Raw genomic sequence first — 16,820 nt, 5'->3', positions numbered from 1 at the left:
CTCCCATGTGCTCACCTCTGCTCCAACACCCTTCGGAGGGGGCTCTATCCCCTCCCCTCTCCCTGCTTTATGGAGGAGCAAGTCAAGGCTCAGAGAGGTTAGGTCACCAGCTCAAGGCCACAGAGCTGGGTGGGGGCTAGACACTGAGCGCTCCAGCCCCCGAAAGTCAATGCACATTGAGAAACAGCAACCTTGGCACCCTTGGATCCCAAGTCTGACAATGACCCCAGCAGCCCACCCCTCTGAGGGTGACAGTGAATCATATATCCCAGGTTGCTCTCAAAACCCCTTCACTTTCCTCAGTGAACCCATGACCTCCCCAAACATGCACCCCTCTCCCCTGTCCTTTGAGGCCACTGGCTGTGGCTCCCATGCCACATGGTGCTACAGAAGAGACCCTTCCATTGATCAACCAACAGTCTTTTATTACCAGGCATCACTGGCTGGCCTGGGACACCTGGAGACAAACGAGCCTTGGTCCCTGTCCTCTGTTCAGCACAGCAAGGCATCTGTGATCCATTTTACAGGTGGGAGAAGCAGTAGCAGGGATGAGAACGGACTTGCAGGAACAGAAGTGGGATCCCTGCCCTGCTTTGAGATTGGCCAGTATGGTTTCCAGGTTTCAGACAGACCTTTGGCCCTAAGCAATGCTGAGGGGGCGCTTCTACTAGGAAAGGGCAGTGGGGTTGGGTGGCACAGGACGGATGAAGCCGATGCTGTCAGCCGGTGAGCGGAATAGCATGCGGGGAGGCCGGGACCCAGGGGCTGCTTTCTGCTGTGTAGGCACCTCACTAATGCTCCCTTCCCACCCCCTGGCCAATGCTTGGTACCCATCAGACAACACCTCCTGTTAATGGGGGAGGAATCTGGAGGCAGAGTAGCAGGGCATGATTCCTGCCCCCACCCTCTCCCCAGCTGTTCCTGAGTCACATGACTCACCCAGTCACAGCTCACACTGAGCCTGGGGTCATGGTGCCAGGTTACCCTTCTGGCCAGTCCACAGCTCTTGGAGCTCGACGTGGCAGCCCAGGTCCCTCAGGGCGGCCTTGGCCACATCCTCACAGTCGCGATGGGTGGCACGGGCCCGCGAGATGAGTGCCTCAGCCCCCAGGTCCAGAATGGGCTGTGAGAAGGTCTGGCTTCGGGCCACCAGGTTTCGGATCAGCATGCAGGCCTGTTTCTAGAAGAGAGAGCAGAAGGCGAGTGGCTGTGAGCCAGCAGGTGGGAGCCGGGGGTGGGGTCCACTCTGATCTCAGAGTCCTAATCATAAGACAACATGGCTGCAGCCAACATTCAGCAGGTGCCTACGCTATGATTCATCAGGCTAGACTCATGCCTACACTTCATCCTCTTGGCATTCCTGCAGGCAGGGCTAATCACCCCAGCTCCCAGGTGAGGAGACAAAAGCTCAGGGTAGCCAAGTGCTTGGCAGGAGGGGCTGGTCCCTCAAGTGCGAGATCCAAAGTCTCAGAGCAACATCCCCTGACCCTGGCAAGAGCCTGGCCGGGCGGCAGAGGAGATGGCAGGGAAACAGTGGGAAAAGGGGGGTTGTGTACAGGGTCCATCTGTCAATTACACTGTTATTCATTCAGTTGGCATTTGTGCTCTGTGTCTCTGCCGGGGGTGGTGGTGCTGAGAAGCACCCTAACATGGCATCCACCACCAGTGGGAGAGCAGGTGAGAAGCAGGTGAGGTGTGAGGGCCCGCTTGGCCGGGGTGGTCAGGAGTGGACAAAGTGATGGGCCAGCCAAAGGCACAGCATCCTGGAGGAGGGAGCAAAGGTCCCCAGTGGGACCAAGCCTGGTGTGTCTCAGGACCAACAAGGAGGCCCCTGTGCTGGGAGGGTATGAAAGGTGGGAGGCAGGGAGCGCCCTGGGGGCTGCTGCAGGGAGGAGTGTGGGTTTCTGGCAGAGCTGTGCATTGCACTGTCTACACTTCACCTCTGCTGACTCCCCATCAAGGCGTGGACAGTGGCCCCACATGCAAAACACAAAGCAGCAGCCTAAGGTGGGGCAGGGAACCTTTCCCAAACCCCAGCAGATGCCCAGCTGCTGGTCCCCCCAACTCCTCCTCCTCCTCAGATCCCTCTAAAGAGACTGTTCGGAAAGGAAAAGAGCAAATGCAAGAAGAGCAAAGAAGACAGCAGTGGGCAGAATTCAGCACATTTCTGGAGGATGCGAAGTAGATGCAGGACATCAGGGGCTGAGAAGGAAGAAGACCCTGGAGCCTTGGGTCATGATGGGGATGGGACAGGGACAAAGAGGACCTGCACCCTCCCCCTCCCGCCTCCGGCAATGTGCACGCTGGCCTCTTGCCCCACCTGCCCACCAGGCTCCCGTCCCCTCCTCCTGTCCCCCACGCCTACCTGCACGCCAACCTCCTGCGGGTGTGCCTTCATGGCCTGCAGGGCAGCCAGGGCCCCGCCGCCCTCCACGATGACCCGGCTGTTCTCTGGCTTGCGCAGTGCCAGGACACAAAGGGCCGCGCAGCTCTGCTCACACACCTGCGGGGTGAGTCACGGGGATGGCTGAGAGGAGGCAGACAGACCCCCACTGTCACCAGCTCCCCAGGTGAGTGCTTACGGGACCAGAAGTAACAGAAACGACAACAGGTGCATCAACCAAGCTCTTAGGGGTGACGGTCTCACCCCAGACCCCTTGCTCGCCCCACCCCAGCACTCACTCACTCTGCCCCCAGCCTCTTGCTCGCTGACCTCACCCTAGGCCTGGCCCTGCTTCGGGAGATGGGAAAGACCGTTATGTAGATACAGATACTGATCTAGGACTGGACTCCAGCCATGCAGCCCCACCTTGTGTGTCCCCCCTGCCCTGGGATGGGTACCTGGGGACTGGCCAGGTGCCGGGTCATGGCGGACACAATGGGCTCTGTCCCGCCAGCACGGACAATGGCATCCTTCACATCATCGTTGCCTGCGATAGCCCTCAGGGCGCCCAGCACTTGCTTCACAAGGTCCTGAAGAGAGGGCGATGCAAGGTTCACACCCAGCCACACCCTCTCCTGAGAGGCACCCAGGCGTTAACTGCTTGGTTGCTGGATTGTGGGAAGGGGTATCGAGGGAGAGTCTGGGGCTGTTTCAATGTCTGCTGTCTGAACACAGGTGGGGCCACCCCGGGGTGTGCCGCTGAGATGGAAGAGCAGGGTTATTCATCACTTGCTGTATAGAGAAGGCAGGGGAGGCTTGGGGAAGTGGACCCTGTGGTTCAGGCCACCTGCACCCAGGCAAGGCGTCTGGATGATTTCAATCCCCCCACACCCCACCCCACCCCACCCCGCCAAAACACACACAGAAGGGCGTGTGGCTGGCTCAGGCCAGCGAGCAGAGCACGGGTAGCCTCACTGAAGCATCACACACCTGAGCGGGGGTCTGGACCAGCCCCCCCACCACTAAAGGACAGTGAGAGAGAGTGGGTGGGTTTGTTTTCCCCCTAAATTTGAGGTCCTTCTCATGGGTCATGAGAAGTGAAAAGTGATCTTTGGATCTGGGTTCAGCAGACAGGGCCAGCGTGTTCTGACTCAAGCCTGGCTGGGTGATCGCAGCCTAGAGGGGCAGAGTTCACTGGGAGGCCCGGAGCATTCCCCAGGTGTTGAGAGAAATGACAGAGTGAAACTCAGGCGAGGGGACTTCACACCCTAAGACAGCTCTGGACGCCCACCTGGTGGTCACTGCAGTCGGCCAGCAGGGCCACCAGGACGCTGAGGCCCCCGAGGTCGACGACCTCCTGGCAGAACTCGTTGCGTACAGCCAGGCGGGACAGGGTGCTGCAGAGATCACTCAGGATGCTGGGGTTGTCGGGAAACGCTGCAGATGGGGAGGAGGAACCGCTGGGGTGAGGAGAGAGAAAACCAGCCCACGCTCCGAGCCAGTAGTCCTGGGAGGAATCCTGAATCCCGCTCCACCAGCGAAGCCTGGCCCCTCTGCCTGGCCGGGTGGCTGCCTGTACCAGGAGGGCCCCAGGGACCACAAGGTGCGGGGGTGGGGGCGGGGTGCTGCCTGGGCCTGCAGTGCCCCCTGCTGGCTGCCGGCGAAGACACAGGACTGTACCTTCCCCTCCACTGTGCCCCAGATAAATTCCAGACCAACTAATCTCGGCTAAAAAAAGAAAACCATAATAGTGCTATAATAAGACATCCGAGACTATTTTTATGATCTTGGGTAGGGAACGACCTTTCTAACTGCAACAGGACACCTAGAAGCTGCAGAGGGACATATGGATAGAGTTGACCTGAGCAAAATTAAACACGGATGCTGAAGACAGAGGCACCAGGGAGGAGAGGCATGACTGAGAATGATTGGGGAAGAAGAGTTAGGGAGTTGGCAGGGGGGGCACGGAGAACCATAATGACACAGAGCTCAGTAATGGTCATTTATAAGGCCCCCTGGCCAGACCACAGTCCCCAGTGACACCATGAATACTAATCCAGGTGTGCCATGGAGGCATTCTCTAGATGTGATACATCGACGACCAGCTGACTTCAAGGAAATGACCCTTGATGGTCTGCGTGGGCCTCATCTAGTAAGCCAAAGACCTAAGAGGGAAACTGAGGTCTCCCTGAAGAGGAAGAAGCTCGCTGGCAGAGTACAGTGTTGGTTCCTGCCCAAGCCTCCGGCCCGCCTCACAAATTTCAGATTCAAAAGCCCCACGACCACATGAACCAATTCCTTGCAATAAATCTCTCTCTCTCTATGTATATATACACACACATATATGTATACATATATATACAAAAATACACACACACACACACACACACACACACACATACACACACACACACACACCCCTTACTGGTTCTGTCTCTGTGGTAGCATGCTCACTGATAGGAGCTCCTGCAAATAAACAAGGAAGATGCAAAGCACCCCTTGGAAAAGCAGCCCAACTTTGCAGCTGGTTTTCACCCTCTCTCGGGAGGTATGAAGGGGAGAATGAGGCAGCCCCCACTCCTCCACAGACAGGGCCAGAGTTGCACACACAGGCCTGGAAAGAGAGCCAGAGCCACAGGGCAGGCTGGAGAGGGGAACTCATTCTTCTAGCGCCTTCTGTGCACCAGACCCCAGTCAGGCCTTTTCCAGTGGGTGCAGTGGACAGAGGTCAAGGGCTTTGGTGCCCAAACATCAGTGTTGTGACCTCCCTTGGCTGCCTCATCAGGGTCACCCCAGAGTCGGGCACATGGACATGCACAAGAATGGGCGGCCAAGTATGAACCAAAGTGTAAACCTCCGCCTGGGAGCGGCCACAGTGAGTGCCAGCAACACTCCCCCATCTTCGGGAAACAGCACCCTTATTTTTCCCTTTGAGGAGCCCCCTTTTCCACTCTCAGTCTGTGTTGCTGGACAGAGCCAAGATCCCTCCCCAGATGGTTTACAGATGAGCATGGGATGTGGTCTGGGCCAATGAGTGCTGGCTTGGAACTCTCTTGGAGCAACTAGGAGTAAGGACACTGTTATGCTAGGGCTGCCATGCAGGTGGGACCAAGCTGACAAATACAAGTGGTGCCCAGAGCCAGCCGGACCTGAAGCAGTCTTAAACCCTGACTCTCACTCTTGCCACACCTGCTCCTACCTTTGGTGGCCTCAATGAGCACCTTCAAGCCTCCATTCTCCTGCACGATCATCTTGGCATGGTCATGGGCACGGCCGAAGGGCACACGAATGTCATCATCAAAGGTCATGATGCGTAGGGCCCAGCAGGCCTCCCTGACCACGTCGGCACAGCAGCTGTGCCGGGCAATGGCGCCAGTCAGCAGGGGTAGCACGCCGGCCTTCACCAGGCTCTGCCGGTTCTGCTCGTGCTTCAGGCAGGCGTGGCGCACACAGCGGATCCCCAAGCAGGTCACGTTGGCCGAGTCAGCATTCCGGGCCAGTGTGGCCACCAGGAGCTGCAGGCCCTGAGTGTCCAAGAGGTCAGGCTGCCCATCAGTCAGGGCTGACAGGGCATTGAGGGCCTGGAGCAGGAGACCCTGGTCACCTGCTGCGGCCAACTTCCAGGTGGCGAGGAGGATGGGGTAGGCCCCCTTCTCGGCTGCCAAGAAGCGGCAGGCCTTTTGCTGCTCGCACTGCTCGCAAAAGCGGGCGAGGTGTGCTGACACCTCCTGGGGGTGAGAGCGGGCCATGGACTCCTGCAGGTCATCCAGGGCCTAAGGGACATGGGAGAAACCTCAGTGTCAGCTCAGTCGAAAGACGGTCACAGCGACAGTGCTGCACCCCTGTGGGATCCCCTCACGTGGGCTCTGGGCCTTGGTGGAAGTTCTGTGGGGCTAGTTCCAGCTGTGGCAGCTTCCACACCTGTGCTTTTATTTATTTATTTTTTTAATATTTATTTATTTGGCTGTGCTGGGTCTTAGCTGCGGCATGCAGGATCTTATAGTTGCAGCACGTGGGATCTTTAGTTGCGGCATGCGAACTCTTAGTTGTGGCATATGAGATCTAGTTCCCTGACCAGGGATTGAACCCGGGCCCCCACGCATTGGGAGCGTGGAGTCTTAGCCCCTGGACCACCAGGGAAGTCCCCACTGAGCTTGAGAGGCCATGGAGGGAGGGAGGGAGGAAGGGAGGGAGGGAGGGAGAGGGAGAGAGAAAGAGAGAGGCCCTGCCATCTCAGTGTCCCTGACGAGGAGCCACACACACGAATACAGACATTAAACATTCTAGCTCTAGCTGCCATTGCATGAGAGGCCCCCAAGTGAGACCAGAAGAAGAACCATCCAGCTGAGATCAGTCAACCCAGCAAAACCATCAAAAACAATAAAATGGCTATTGTTTTGGGTTGTTTGTTGTTGTTGTTTTTTGGCCGTGCCACGTGGCTTGCAGAATCCTAGTTCCCTGACCAGGGATCGAACCCGGGCCCACAGAAGTGAAAGCATGGAGTCCTAACCACCGGACTGCCAGGGACGTCCCCTTGGTTTGTTCGTTATGCAGTCATAACTCACTGACATACCCACCAATGGCTAGCTCTCTAAGGAAGGTGAAAGCCACCTTTACCAGTCCTGCCCATATCATATACCTCCTGTTCATCTCTCTCATTCACTCCACAAATATTTACTGAGCACCTGCCAAATGAAACCATGCTGTACACACGGTTGGTTTACCCATGTTCAACTCTAAGCCCTTGGGGAAAAAGCTTATAATGAGAGAAGACAATGTGAATAGGGCACACAAGTCTAGTGGCCACTCAAAGCCATGACCTGAGGACCTGTCTCAGCTTGAGCCCAAGATGAACCCATGCCCCTGGAGCTTATGACATCATTTGCATCCAGCCCTGGTGAGGGTGGGTCGACAGATACCATCAGCCCGAAGTGCTTTGATTTGCCCTCGACTGCTATGAAAGTCAAAAATGCCTGTCAGCCAACCCTTGCTGAGCTCTGATTTGTGGACTTAACTAAACATATGTTATGATGAAACAGAATATTAAGAAATAGGGTAATTGGCCCAACATTGTAAATCAACTCCAATAAAAATGAAAATTTTTAAAAAGGTGAAAGAAATAGGTTAAAACCTATTTGTGTGTGTGACTCGAATAGACATTTCTCCAGAGAAGATACACAAATGGCCACTAAGCACATGAAAAGATGTTCAACATCACATCATTAGGGAAATGCAAATCAAAACCACAATGAGACACCATCATGCCCATTAAGGTGGCTACTATGAAAAGAAAAACAAACTGAAAATAACAAGTGTTGGTGAGGATGTGGAGAAACTGGAACCCTGTGCACTATTGGTGGGAATGTAAAATGGTGCAGCTGCTGTGGAAAGCAGTATGGTGGTTCCTCAAAAAATTAAACCAAGAGATCCAGCAATTCCACTTCTGGGTATATACCTAAAAGAATTGAAAGCAGGGTCTCAAAGAGATATCTGCACACCCATATTCACAGTAGCATTATTTATAGCAGTCAAAAGGCAGAAACAACCCAAGTGTCCATCAATGGACGAATGGATAAACAAAATGTGGTGTAGCCGTGCAATGGAATATTATTCAACCATACAAAGGAATACTATTCAGCCACAAATACTACAATATGGATGAACCTTGAGGACATCATGCTAAGTGAAATAAGCCAGTTCCAAAAGGACAGATACTGTATGATTTCCCTTAGGTTCACATCCACGGCTGTCTCCCCCTCCTCCTCCCTTTTTTTTGGGGGGGCGGGTCCGTGCTGTGTGGCTTGTGGGATCCTTTCTTCTCTTTGGATCTCAATTTTCCCATCCTTTAAAAGGGGATGATAACCCTACCCTCACAGGTGTCTTTGGGGGAATAATTGAAATGGCATGAGGAAAGCACCTGGCACAGAACTGAGTCCACAGCCGGTTCTCAATAAACACTAGAACCTTCTGCTGTTTTATCAACAGTTTACCAGTTTGATGGATGACCTTAAATAAAGGACTTAACCTCTGTGAGCTGTACTTTCCTTGTTGGGTCACTGGAGAGCAAGGGCAGGCTCTGGGCCTCCGTTTCCCCATCAGAAAGCCAGAGATGACACCACCTACCTTGCAGACCAGTTTGAGTGCTAAGGGGATGGGCTGTAATGTGCCAGTAAAGAGTCGGTGCTCAGTAAGTGACAGCCTTACTATGATTGCACTCTCTTTTCCCGGGATTCCTATCCAATTTTCTGAGCAAATTCAGTGGTTGGGAGGCCAGAGAGAGGCTCCTCCAGGGGGCCATCCACCCCAAGGCTCCCAACACCAAGACAAACATGAATGCTGCCCGCCCCTTACGTCTGGAGTGCTATCCACTCCCTGTCCACTCTGGCAGCTCCAATCCCAGAATGTGGCATGTGGGTGAGTGGACAGATCACAGTGGTCCCTGAGAGGCCCTGTGATGTGGACTCTAGGAGCCCTGGTTGCACACACAGGCTTGCCTGTGCTTGCTGAGTAGGCTCTGACCTTCTGAATCTGTGTCTGCCATCTGGGAACCAGGGAAAGGGTGCCCCCAGCAGAGTTATGAGGTGATGCAGGACCATGCGTGTAAGGCTCACATGGGCTGCCCTCTCCTACCTGCAGGATGTCATGTGTGGGCTCCTGGGGTCCATCCGCAGAGACTTTCGGTGTCATCTTTACAATGTTGTCTAGATCAACCCCTGCGGGGGATGGGGAAGTCAGGAAACAAGTGACAGCCATCATCCCCATGGGCCTGCTGGAGTCACACCTCAGGTCCCTTCAGCTGGGACCACCCTACTCTGGAGGCCTTCAGGGATCTGCCCAGTTCCCCACCCCACTCCCTCCCTGCTTGGGCAGGGCCCAGCAGCCACACCCACACGGGGGTGGGGGGTGTCTTTGCACCTTGGCCCCATCCAGCCAATGGGAGCAGAGGAGAAGTGAAGCTACACACCAGCGCCACAGAGAGGGACACACTCTGCCCGGTGGGCTGAGGAGGGAGGGGAACCCATGGCCTTCTCCCTTGGGGCTCCCATTGTTCTTCACTTTGGCTGCATTCCCCAGCCTCGTCTGCACCCCCCGAAGGAAGCCCCCACTGTGCAGAACCTGTCTAGGTGCCCCGCCAGCCCCTGTCCAGTGTCTATACACTACTCTGTGGCCGGGACACCAGCTTCTGACCTCGAACGCTGGATCCCCAGTCTCCCTTGCCCTCTGGCATCTGACTGGGTTTGGCCAATGGGAAGCCGGACTCAAGATCAGAGGCAGGAGGAGTGGGAGGGTAGGGTGTTCATCCCCAGCTTCCTGCCTCTGCCTCTATCAGACGACCCTCATCCCTTGCCTTGGCCTGTCACGGGAAGGGGCAGGTCCCTGCTGTGGCTAGCAGGGTCTAACCCTGCCCACATTATTGCAAAGAGCTCCCTCTTAACCACCCTCTTCCATGGCCTGGCTGGAGCATGCCACCTGTTTCCAGAGGCTGGTCACCAACACCCCTTCTGCCTCCATGAACTCAAGCTGGGGTGCAGGTGGGGCAGGGAGACAGGTGGCCCTGTTTCTCGGGAGGTGGTCAAGAAAAGTCTCTTCAAGGACGCAACAGTTAAAATGAGACCCATCTTGAGGGACCTAGCCCTGCAGATGTCAGGGTAAGGTCCAGGCAAACAGTGGGTGGCCAGCGTGCTTGGGGCAGAGTGTAGGCAGAAGATAGTGCCCAGGGCTGCCATGCCAGGAGGGATGTGTCATGGCAGGCTACCACTCTTTTCACCTTAAGGGCTGTGGACTGGAGGCAACTATCGGGCAAAGAGCCAGATCAGCGCTGAGACCGAGCCACACTGCCCTACCTTGTGATTCAAACTGCTCCACGGCCTCTTTCACTGCCTCCTCTGGCCCCATCTCAAACTCCTCGATGTTCTCCCGAACGGCTGCATCAAAGGTCTCCTGGGTGATGCGCTTGGAGGCCATTTTCATCTCCTCTGTGTGGGGTCAAGGGCACCCAGTAATTGTTCCCAAGCTGAGAAGGTGAGAAGTAAGCATCACCAGAGGTCAGAGGGCAAATGAGAACCTGGCTACCACTTAGGGAGCATCTACCAAGGGGCTAGAGCCTATAGCCGCCCTGGAAAAATTCGTACAACCTGAGTCACGGGAAAGGGTGATCTCCCAACATCCACAGAATATCTAAAAGTACAGAAAAGGGCAGGTAGTTCAGTATATTTTATCTAAAAAATGAGGAATGTTAATATAATGTATGTCCTCATAGTAAAAAGTAGTAACAGTAAAATAAATATAAAATACCTTAATAATATTACGTTGTATGTTATATGATTATAATACACTATAATATTACAATATGAACAATATTATTCACATATTATTACTCTATTATATAGTTATATACTTCAAATGTACTTATCTAATGAAATAATATGTTATGATAGCATACCATTGCACTAATAAAATATAAAATTAAAAAATGATATGAAATTACTTATTTAATTAAATAAGTAGTTTGTTAGTGTTACTATATTTATTATTATTACTAAATAATAATAAATAAAAAGAAAAGTAAATCAAAAGCTAATAGAAATAGTTACCTGTAAGGGGAGGTAGAGAAAAGGATGGTGAGAGCAGGAATAGAAGCTGCATTATTCTCTCTTAACATACCTTGTTTTACAGGTTTGAATTTGGAACTCAACTAAATGCTTTATGTGATTAGGAAAAGAAATATGCCAAAATAAGCAAAATAAAAATAAAAGCAATCCCTAAAAATCAAGAGCAAAATGAAAGCCATGAACCTAACAGTATTTCTACGTGGATCAGATCATTTCATGCAATTTTAAAACACAGTGATATGACTGTATATTCTTACTGGGATCTACCCTAAGGATAAAACTGCAAAAGAAAATTTTCAACAGTTTTCAGGAATCATATTATTGGAAACCACATTAGCAATATTATTCAGAAACAATTATAGATGTAGCAAATAAGTAATAATGTTTGTATCATTAGGAATGAGCATAAAAGAAAAAAGATTCTAACATAAAATCAAAGAAGTAAAAACTCAGAACTCCTAAATTTGAACTGGAAATATGATATGAACTCATGATGCATTTTTTCTTGAGCAAATAACCAATTTTCAATTAATATGAACTGAAAATGCCTGGAGGAAATAATACCACAGCAGCAATGAGCAGCACCCTGAATTCCAACTGTGGTCTCTAAATACCATCTCCCACCAAAGAAGCCAGGGCTCTTGGAGTAAGGGTGGATTCCAGGTCTGGGCAGGAAATGGGCCAGAGAAGCCAGGAGCATCAAGTGAGACCAGAAAGCAAAGAAGCTTCTGAAGACCACTGGGGTCATGCTGCGCAGTACGGCCAAAAATTTAAAAAATGAGAAATACATCACTTTTCAAACTTATAGTAAAGCTGCAAGAATAGTACAAGGAGCACTGTATAACCGGAAGGATCTCCTAGCTTCACCAATTGTTAACATCTTGCCATGTTAACCTCTCTATGTGAGTGAGTGTGTGCCTACGAGTGTGTGACACGTACATCATTTGAGAGTGTGTTCCAGTCATGGGACCCCTTCCTCCTACACATGTCAGCATGAAAAGAACACTCTCTTATACATTCACGCAAAATTGAAATTTAGCACAAGAAATTTAACACTGATACAATGCTATTTTCTAACATAGCACACGATGGACTTTCTTGATTGTTGTAATATCATCTTTTAAAAGTTTTGTTTTTTTCTGGTCCCGAGTCCATTCCAGAATCATGCATCATAGAAAGCACAGAAAGTGCGTTAGGGGGACAAAGGCACATGGGGGCACTAGGACCGTGGCATGGGAATGTGCAAATTTGGGCTGTGAGGGAAACAAGCCACCCATGCCCTCACTTCTCTTTGTGGAGGCAGCACAGGATGTGACTATTCCATCTGTGTTTGTGCAGACGCTTGGGCTGGGGGTCGGGGGTAGGACAGGCTCCAGGGCCAGCCAGGGAGGCTCAAATCCCCAGCCCTCCACTTAACCTCACTGTTGGTCAATTTTCATGTGTGACACAGGGACAAACACAGAATCTACCTAGAGGGCTGCAGTGAAAATTCAACCCATCAATTTCTACAAAGCGCTTAGAACAGGATTTGGCACAGAGCTCAATAAACATCACCTAGTTGTTCCTTTGTTGCTTATGATGTAATTCAGCCAGTTTACTGGGGGGTGGCAGACATAAGGCATCAAACAGCTCACCTCACTCCCTTGCAGATATCCCCCTCTTTATTCTCCAGAAGAACAGGGAGCCTGTTTAGGGATTGCTAAGGATTTCCAAATCAAAGGTGGAGGAAAAGAATAAGGATTTTCTGTTTCAAGATAAAGAATTTCTCACTGGGGAGTCCAGGCTGGTGGTGGTGGGGTGCTCCTGGCCAGCTCTGAGGGGCTGGATGCTGCTGGAGGGACTCTGCTTCTGGCTCTGCCACCAGACGTTGCTTCCGCTACTCTGGCCATGCTTCAGACCCAAGTGGGCCATTGATGAGTGGCCACTCGGTCACAGAAGCACAGTCCTAAAGGGGAATGTCATCGTGCCTACTTTAAGGATGAGGAATCTGAAGCTCAGAGAGGCAGCAAGAGGCCTGGCCAGGATCCTATCCTGTCTCATTAACACTTTCCCTCCACCTACGTCCTCTGCGGAGCTTCCACCAGCCCTTCCAGGCCGCCTCCTCATAGGAGCCTTCCCTAGCTACTCAGACAGAGCCTGTGTACTCTCGGTACCCCCGCCCCCCCGCCAAGAATCTCCCTCTGCTCAGCCCTGAGATCCCTGAGCTGGGGAGGTCAGTGTCTGGCTCTGGAACCACCACTTAGGACAGTCCTTCAGGGTCCCCTGGGTCCAGCACAGGCCTGTGGGGGGCAGGGACAGGGATGAAAGTACAGCTCATGAGAAAGATGGTGCCTGGGAATCGTCATCTGGGAGCCACCTGGGGAACAGCCCAGGCCAGGAAAGGAAACAGCATTACCGACCCCCAAGCTGCGTCCAAGGCATGCTGAGGGGGAGTTATCAAGGATCTCTCCACTGACAGCCTGCTTCCCTCTTTAAGCCATGGTTCTGCTTATCAAGAAAACGGTGCCCTGACAAACCGGGGACCCTGAATGATTCATCTTCCTCCACCTGCCACACCCACCCTGGTTCAGGTGGCCTCACCTGCTTCCTCTCTGCCATACCCCGTGCCTCTGTGCTCTACAAGGCAGCCAGAGGGAGACTTGAAAGCACAGAGACCGCCTCATTCACCTATTCAAAATCCTGCAGTGGCTTCCCAACCCTCTCAGAACAAAACCCAGTTCCCTTACCAGCACTTTCCCTACCTACACCTTCTCACCTGGGCTTCCCCGCTTCTTTCTCATTCTTCCCAGCTACCCAAGGGACATCCTTCATAACCACCTTGTTTAAAGCAGCCCCGCTCTCCTACCGCATCGCTCTCTTTTAGTATTTTAATACTGTCTCAACATGGAGCGAAATGATTCATCTATTTATTTGCTTTTACTGTCTAGTCTCCTCCCCAATGATATTTAACCTGCATGAGAGCTGGGGCCCGTTTTGTTAAACACCTTCCCCCGCAAGGCCTAGGATGGGGCCGGGCATGCAGCAGGCAGTCAGTACATACACAGGTGGTGAAAGAATGAATAAATGAAAAAAAGCGAAGGACGGGGAAGTGGGCGATTTTGTCCCTGGGCGGCTTCCGTAACAGTCTTTCATTACCCAAAACCAAGTCCCAGATGGGCGTGCTACAATCACTAGTCCGACCCCGCGGCGTCCACTCTTTGCCTCGCGCGCGTGCGAGCTCGGCGGCCACCGCTCCTCACCCGGTCTTCGCGGCCACGTGGGGAAACGGTGAGGTTCGCGGCTGTCACCGGCTGGGCCGCCTCTGGTCCCTTTCGGCCGCCGTACGTGCGCAGGCGCTTTGGCGCCGCCTCGCCTCGGCCTTCCTCAGCCCTGTGAACTGCTCCCGGGGTGACCAGGGGTGACCGTGAGTGCAGGTAAAACCGAGGGAGCCAACAGGTGTGCGGCGGCGGCGTCTTTGTGTCCTTTTTCGGGTGGTTCCCGTTGCCGCCGCTCCAGGCAGAGAAATTTTTTGCCTCAGGAGTGTCCGCCCTGAAGACGGGGCAGTGCGCCTGCGCAAGAGGGTTTGGCGACGGCTGCCTGCGCCTGTGCATCAAGGCTCGGCGGCGGCCTGAGCCTGCGCGGCGCGGCGCTGCGGAGACCGTTGGCTCATTTGCATGTCCCCGCCTCGCGCGGTGGCGGCGGCGGGTGAGGAACCTGAGGTGGCGGTGGGGGCGGCTCCGCGCGCGGTGGGCTCGGGGTGAGGCCCGGGCCAGGGCGTTGTCGACGGATGGGCCCCGGGGTGGGGGCTTTGGGCTGGACCCCGGGAATCCCGGGTCTCCGCTATGGCGCAGCGGGCTCGGCCCTTGGCTGCGCGGCGGCCTCGTCGCGGCCGGGTCGGCTGGGGGGCTGTCTGCGGCCTGCCGGGCCCGACGCCCCCTTTTCTTCGTTCTCGGAGGCCGGTAGGAGGCAGGCCGCGCCCAAAGGGGTTCATTCGTTCGGTCGTTCATTCATTCAACCTGAGCCGGGAGCGACCCCTCTGGTGGGGCGATAACGGTGGCTGGGCGCTGAATCCGGCTCTTTGCCATTTTTTAACCGGCTCCGTCCCCACAGCAACCCCCATCATGAGCTGCCCATTACATAGATGGGGAAGCGGAGGCACGGAAAGATTAGGTCACTTGAATTGATCCCGGGCCACCTGGCCAGGAGACCCTGCCCTTCGGTAGTAGAGAACAAGGGGGCCCCGGGAAAAGGGCTGAAGGGTAGGAAAAGGGGGTGATGGTATAAGAAATGACTATAAGGCAGGGGCAGACTTGGGTTTTGAGGCTGGAGGTTTTAAGATGGAAGGGATATCTTGGTGGGTAAGGACACTGCCACTGGATTGCTCAGTGTTGCTTCTCAGTCTTTTTCTACTCAGTCTTCAGGGCTTTGTCCCCACTTCCAGTGCCCTGTTTGCCAGCTTTCAGTCTGGGCTGGCTGGCTGACCTTGGATGGGTCACTTAGCCTGAATCTCCCTTTTGCAGTTTTGTGTAATTTCATTCATAATAGGACCTACTTCTTTTTTGGGTTCTTGCAAGAAGTAAACGGGATTGTGGGAGTCCCTCCTCTGCAACAGGACCTGGCACAGAATAAGCTCTGTCAGTAGGTCATCATCACTGGTTAGGGATTTCTCCATTCACTCGTTGAGACATCTCTCTCAGAGGGGAAGATAGCTCTCAGAGCCTCTTCGCCATGTCTGTGAAAATAGGAAAATAGAAAATAGAAAAAGATTATGTCTTCCTAACCACCATTTGCAAGGGTTATGCTCCTACTGCCCTACATTGTTGTGTTTAGTTATGTGTGTTGTTTCATGTAGTCCTTCAGCAATCCCGGAGATAGGACTGCTTTTATAGACCTTCTTTTAAGGGACTCTGGGAAAATGGGCTCAGAGATGCAAAATAATTGTCTAAGATCAACATGTTTGTCTTACTCCTTCTCAGCCAATACACACCTGTGAGGTTCATGAGGGCAGAGCTCCCCTTAAAATTAATCCGGCCTCCCTCTGAAGTACCATGCCAGATTATGGATTACTGCCTCGTTACTTTGAGGATTAGGTGAAACAGATCAGGCTCTGTGAGCATTAGTTGTCATTCTTAGTGTCTTTCGTTTCCCCCTTCTCACTACAGGTCAGAGAAACATGGCAGCAAGGAGAATTGCACAGGAGACTTTTGATGCTGTATTGCAGGAAAAGGCTAACCGATATATGGATCCCAGTGGTGAGGCTGTAGGCGAAGCTCTTCAGTTTAAAGCTCAAGGTAAATTAAAGTGCCTGTTTTTTTTTGGGGGGGGTGGGGTGGAGCATGTGTTTAGGGTTGGGACAAGACCCTGACCTGAAACTCCTCAGATTCTACCTTCTTATTTGTTAAGGGGAGAGAAAATTTTCTCTTGGTCCACTTGTCATGTCACATCATTATGTAGAAGGAGGTATTGTCATTATCTCGAGGTTCTTCTCCCCGGGGACCTTCCCTCACCTAAAGACAGGTTCTTGGGCTTCCCTGGTGGCGCAGTGGTTGAGAGTCCGCCTGCCGATGCAGGGGACACGGGTTCGTGCCTCGGTCTGGGAAGATCCCACATGCCGCGGAACGGCTGGGCCCGTGAGCCGTGGCCGCTGAGCCTGCGCGTCCGGAGCCTGTGCTCCGCAACGGGAGAGGCCACAGCAGTGAGAGGCCTGCGTACCGCAAAATAAATAAATAAATAAATAAATAATAAAGACGGGTTCTTAAATAAACCTCCTGGCTCCATCCCCACCATCGTTACCCAGGTTTGAGCTCTTTTGAGTTCTCACCTGGATTATTGCAATAATCTCCTCC

At 53.0% G+C, this 16,820-nt stretch overlaps 2 protein-coding genes across 31 annotated transcripts in view; one reads left to right on the top strand and one right to left on the bottom strand.

The window, feature by feature from the left end:
• Positions 1 to 404: 404 nt before the first annotated feature.
• Positions 405 to 14,613, bottom strand: ARMC6 (armadillo repeat containing 6). 12 transcript variants are annotated; one of them, XM_067032540.1, is made up of 9 exons: positions 14,235 to 14,613; positions 10,519 to 10,561; positions 10,228 to 10,397; positions 9,014 to 9,096; positions 5,583 to 6,156; positions 3,675 to 3,820; positions 2,842 to 2,973; positions 2,366 to 2,503; positions 405 to 1,180 (listed from the first exon to the last, which is right to left on the bottom strand). In XM_067032540.1, the coding sequence occupies exons 3-9, from the start codon at positions 10,352 to 10,354 to the stop codon at positions 968 to 970; spliced, it is 1,413 nt and encodes a 470-aa protein (XP_066888641.1). In that variant the 5' UTR covers positions 10,355 to 10,397; positions 10,519 to 10,561; positions 14,235 to 14,613; the 3' UTR covers positions 405 to 967. The 12 variants fall into 12 exon arrangements, with proteins under 12 accessions (XP_066888641.1, XP_066888638.1, XP_066888640.1 ...); XM_067032537.1 differs by having other exon boundaries at positions 14,131 to 14,563; XM_067032539.1 differs by lacking the exon at positions 10,519 to 10,561 and adding an exon at positions 12,630 to 12,940 and having other exon boundaries at positions 14,131 to 14,540.
• The window catches only part of SUGP2 (SURP and G-patch domain containing 2), a 43,548-nt gene continuing 40,853 nt past the window's right edge, over positions 14,126 to 16,820 (top strand). For 3 of the 19 annotated variants that reach the window (XR_010840417.1, XR_010840418.1, XM_067032529.1), the window contains exons 1-2: positions 14,583 to 14,679; positions 16,137 to 16,265. Coding sequence is in view for 10 of the 19 variants with exons in the window: in XM_067032529.1 (XP_066888630.1) it covers positions 14,649 to 14,679; positions 16,137 to 16,265 (160 nt within the window). In the remaining 9 variants the exon portion in view is untranslated. Of the gene's footprint in view, positions 14,934 to 16,136; positions 16,266 to 16,820 lie in introns of all 19 variants that reach the window. The other 16 variants (XR_010840420.1, XR_010840419.1, XM_059060857.2 and 13 more) reach the window with 12 other exon arrangements.

This window comes from Kogia breviceps, chromosome 4 (assembly GCF_026419965.1).
Source record: "Kogia breviceps isolate mKogBre1 chromosome 4, mKogBre1 haplotype 1, whole genome shotgun sequence".
NCBI lineage: Eukaryota > Metazoa > Chordata > Mammalia > Artiodactyla > Physeteridae > Kogia > Kogia breviceps.
This window is presented reverse-complemented; position numbering and strand designations above follow the sequence as displayed.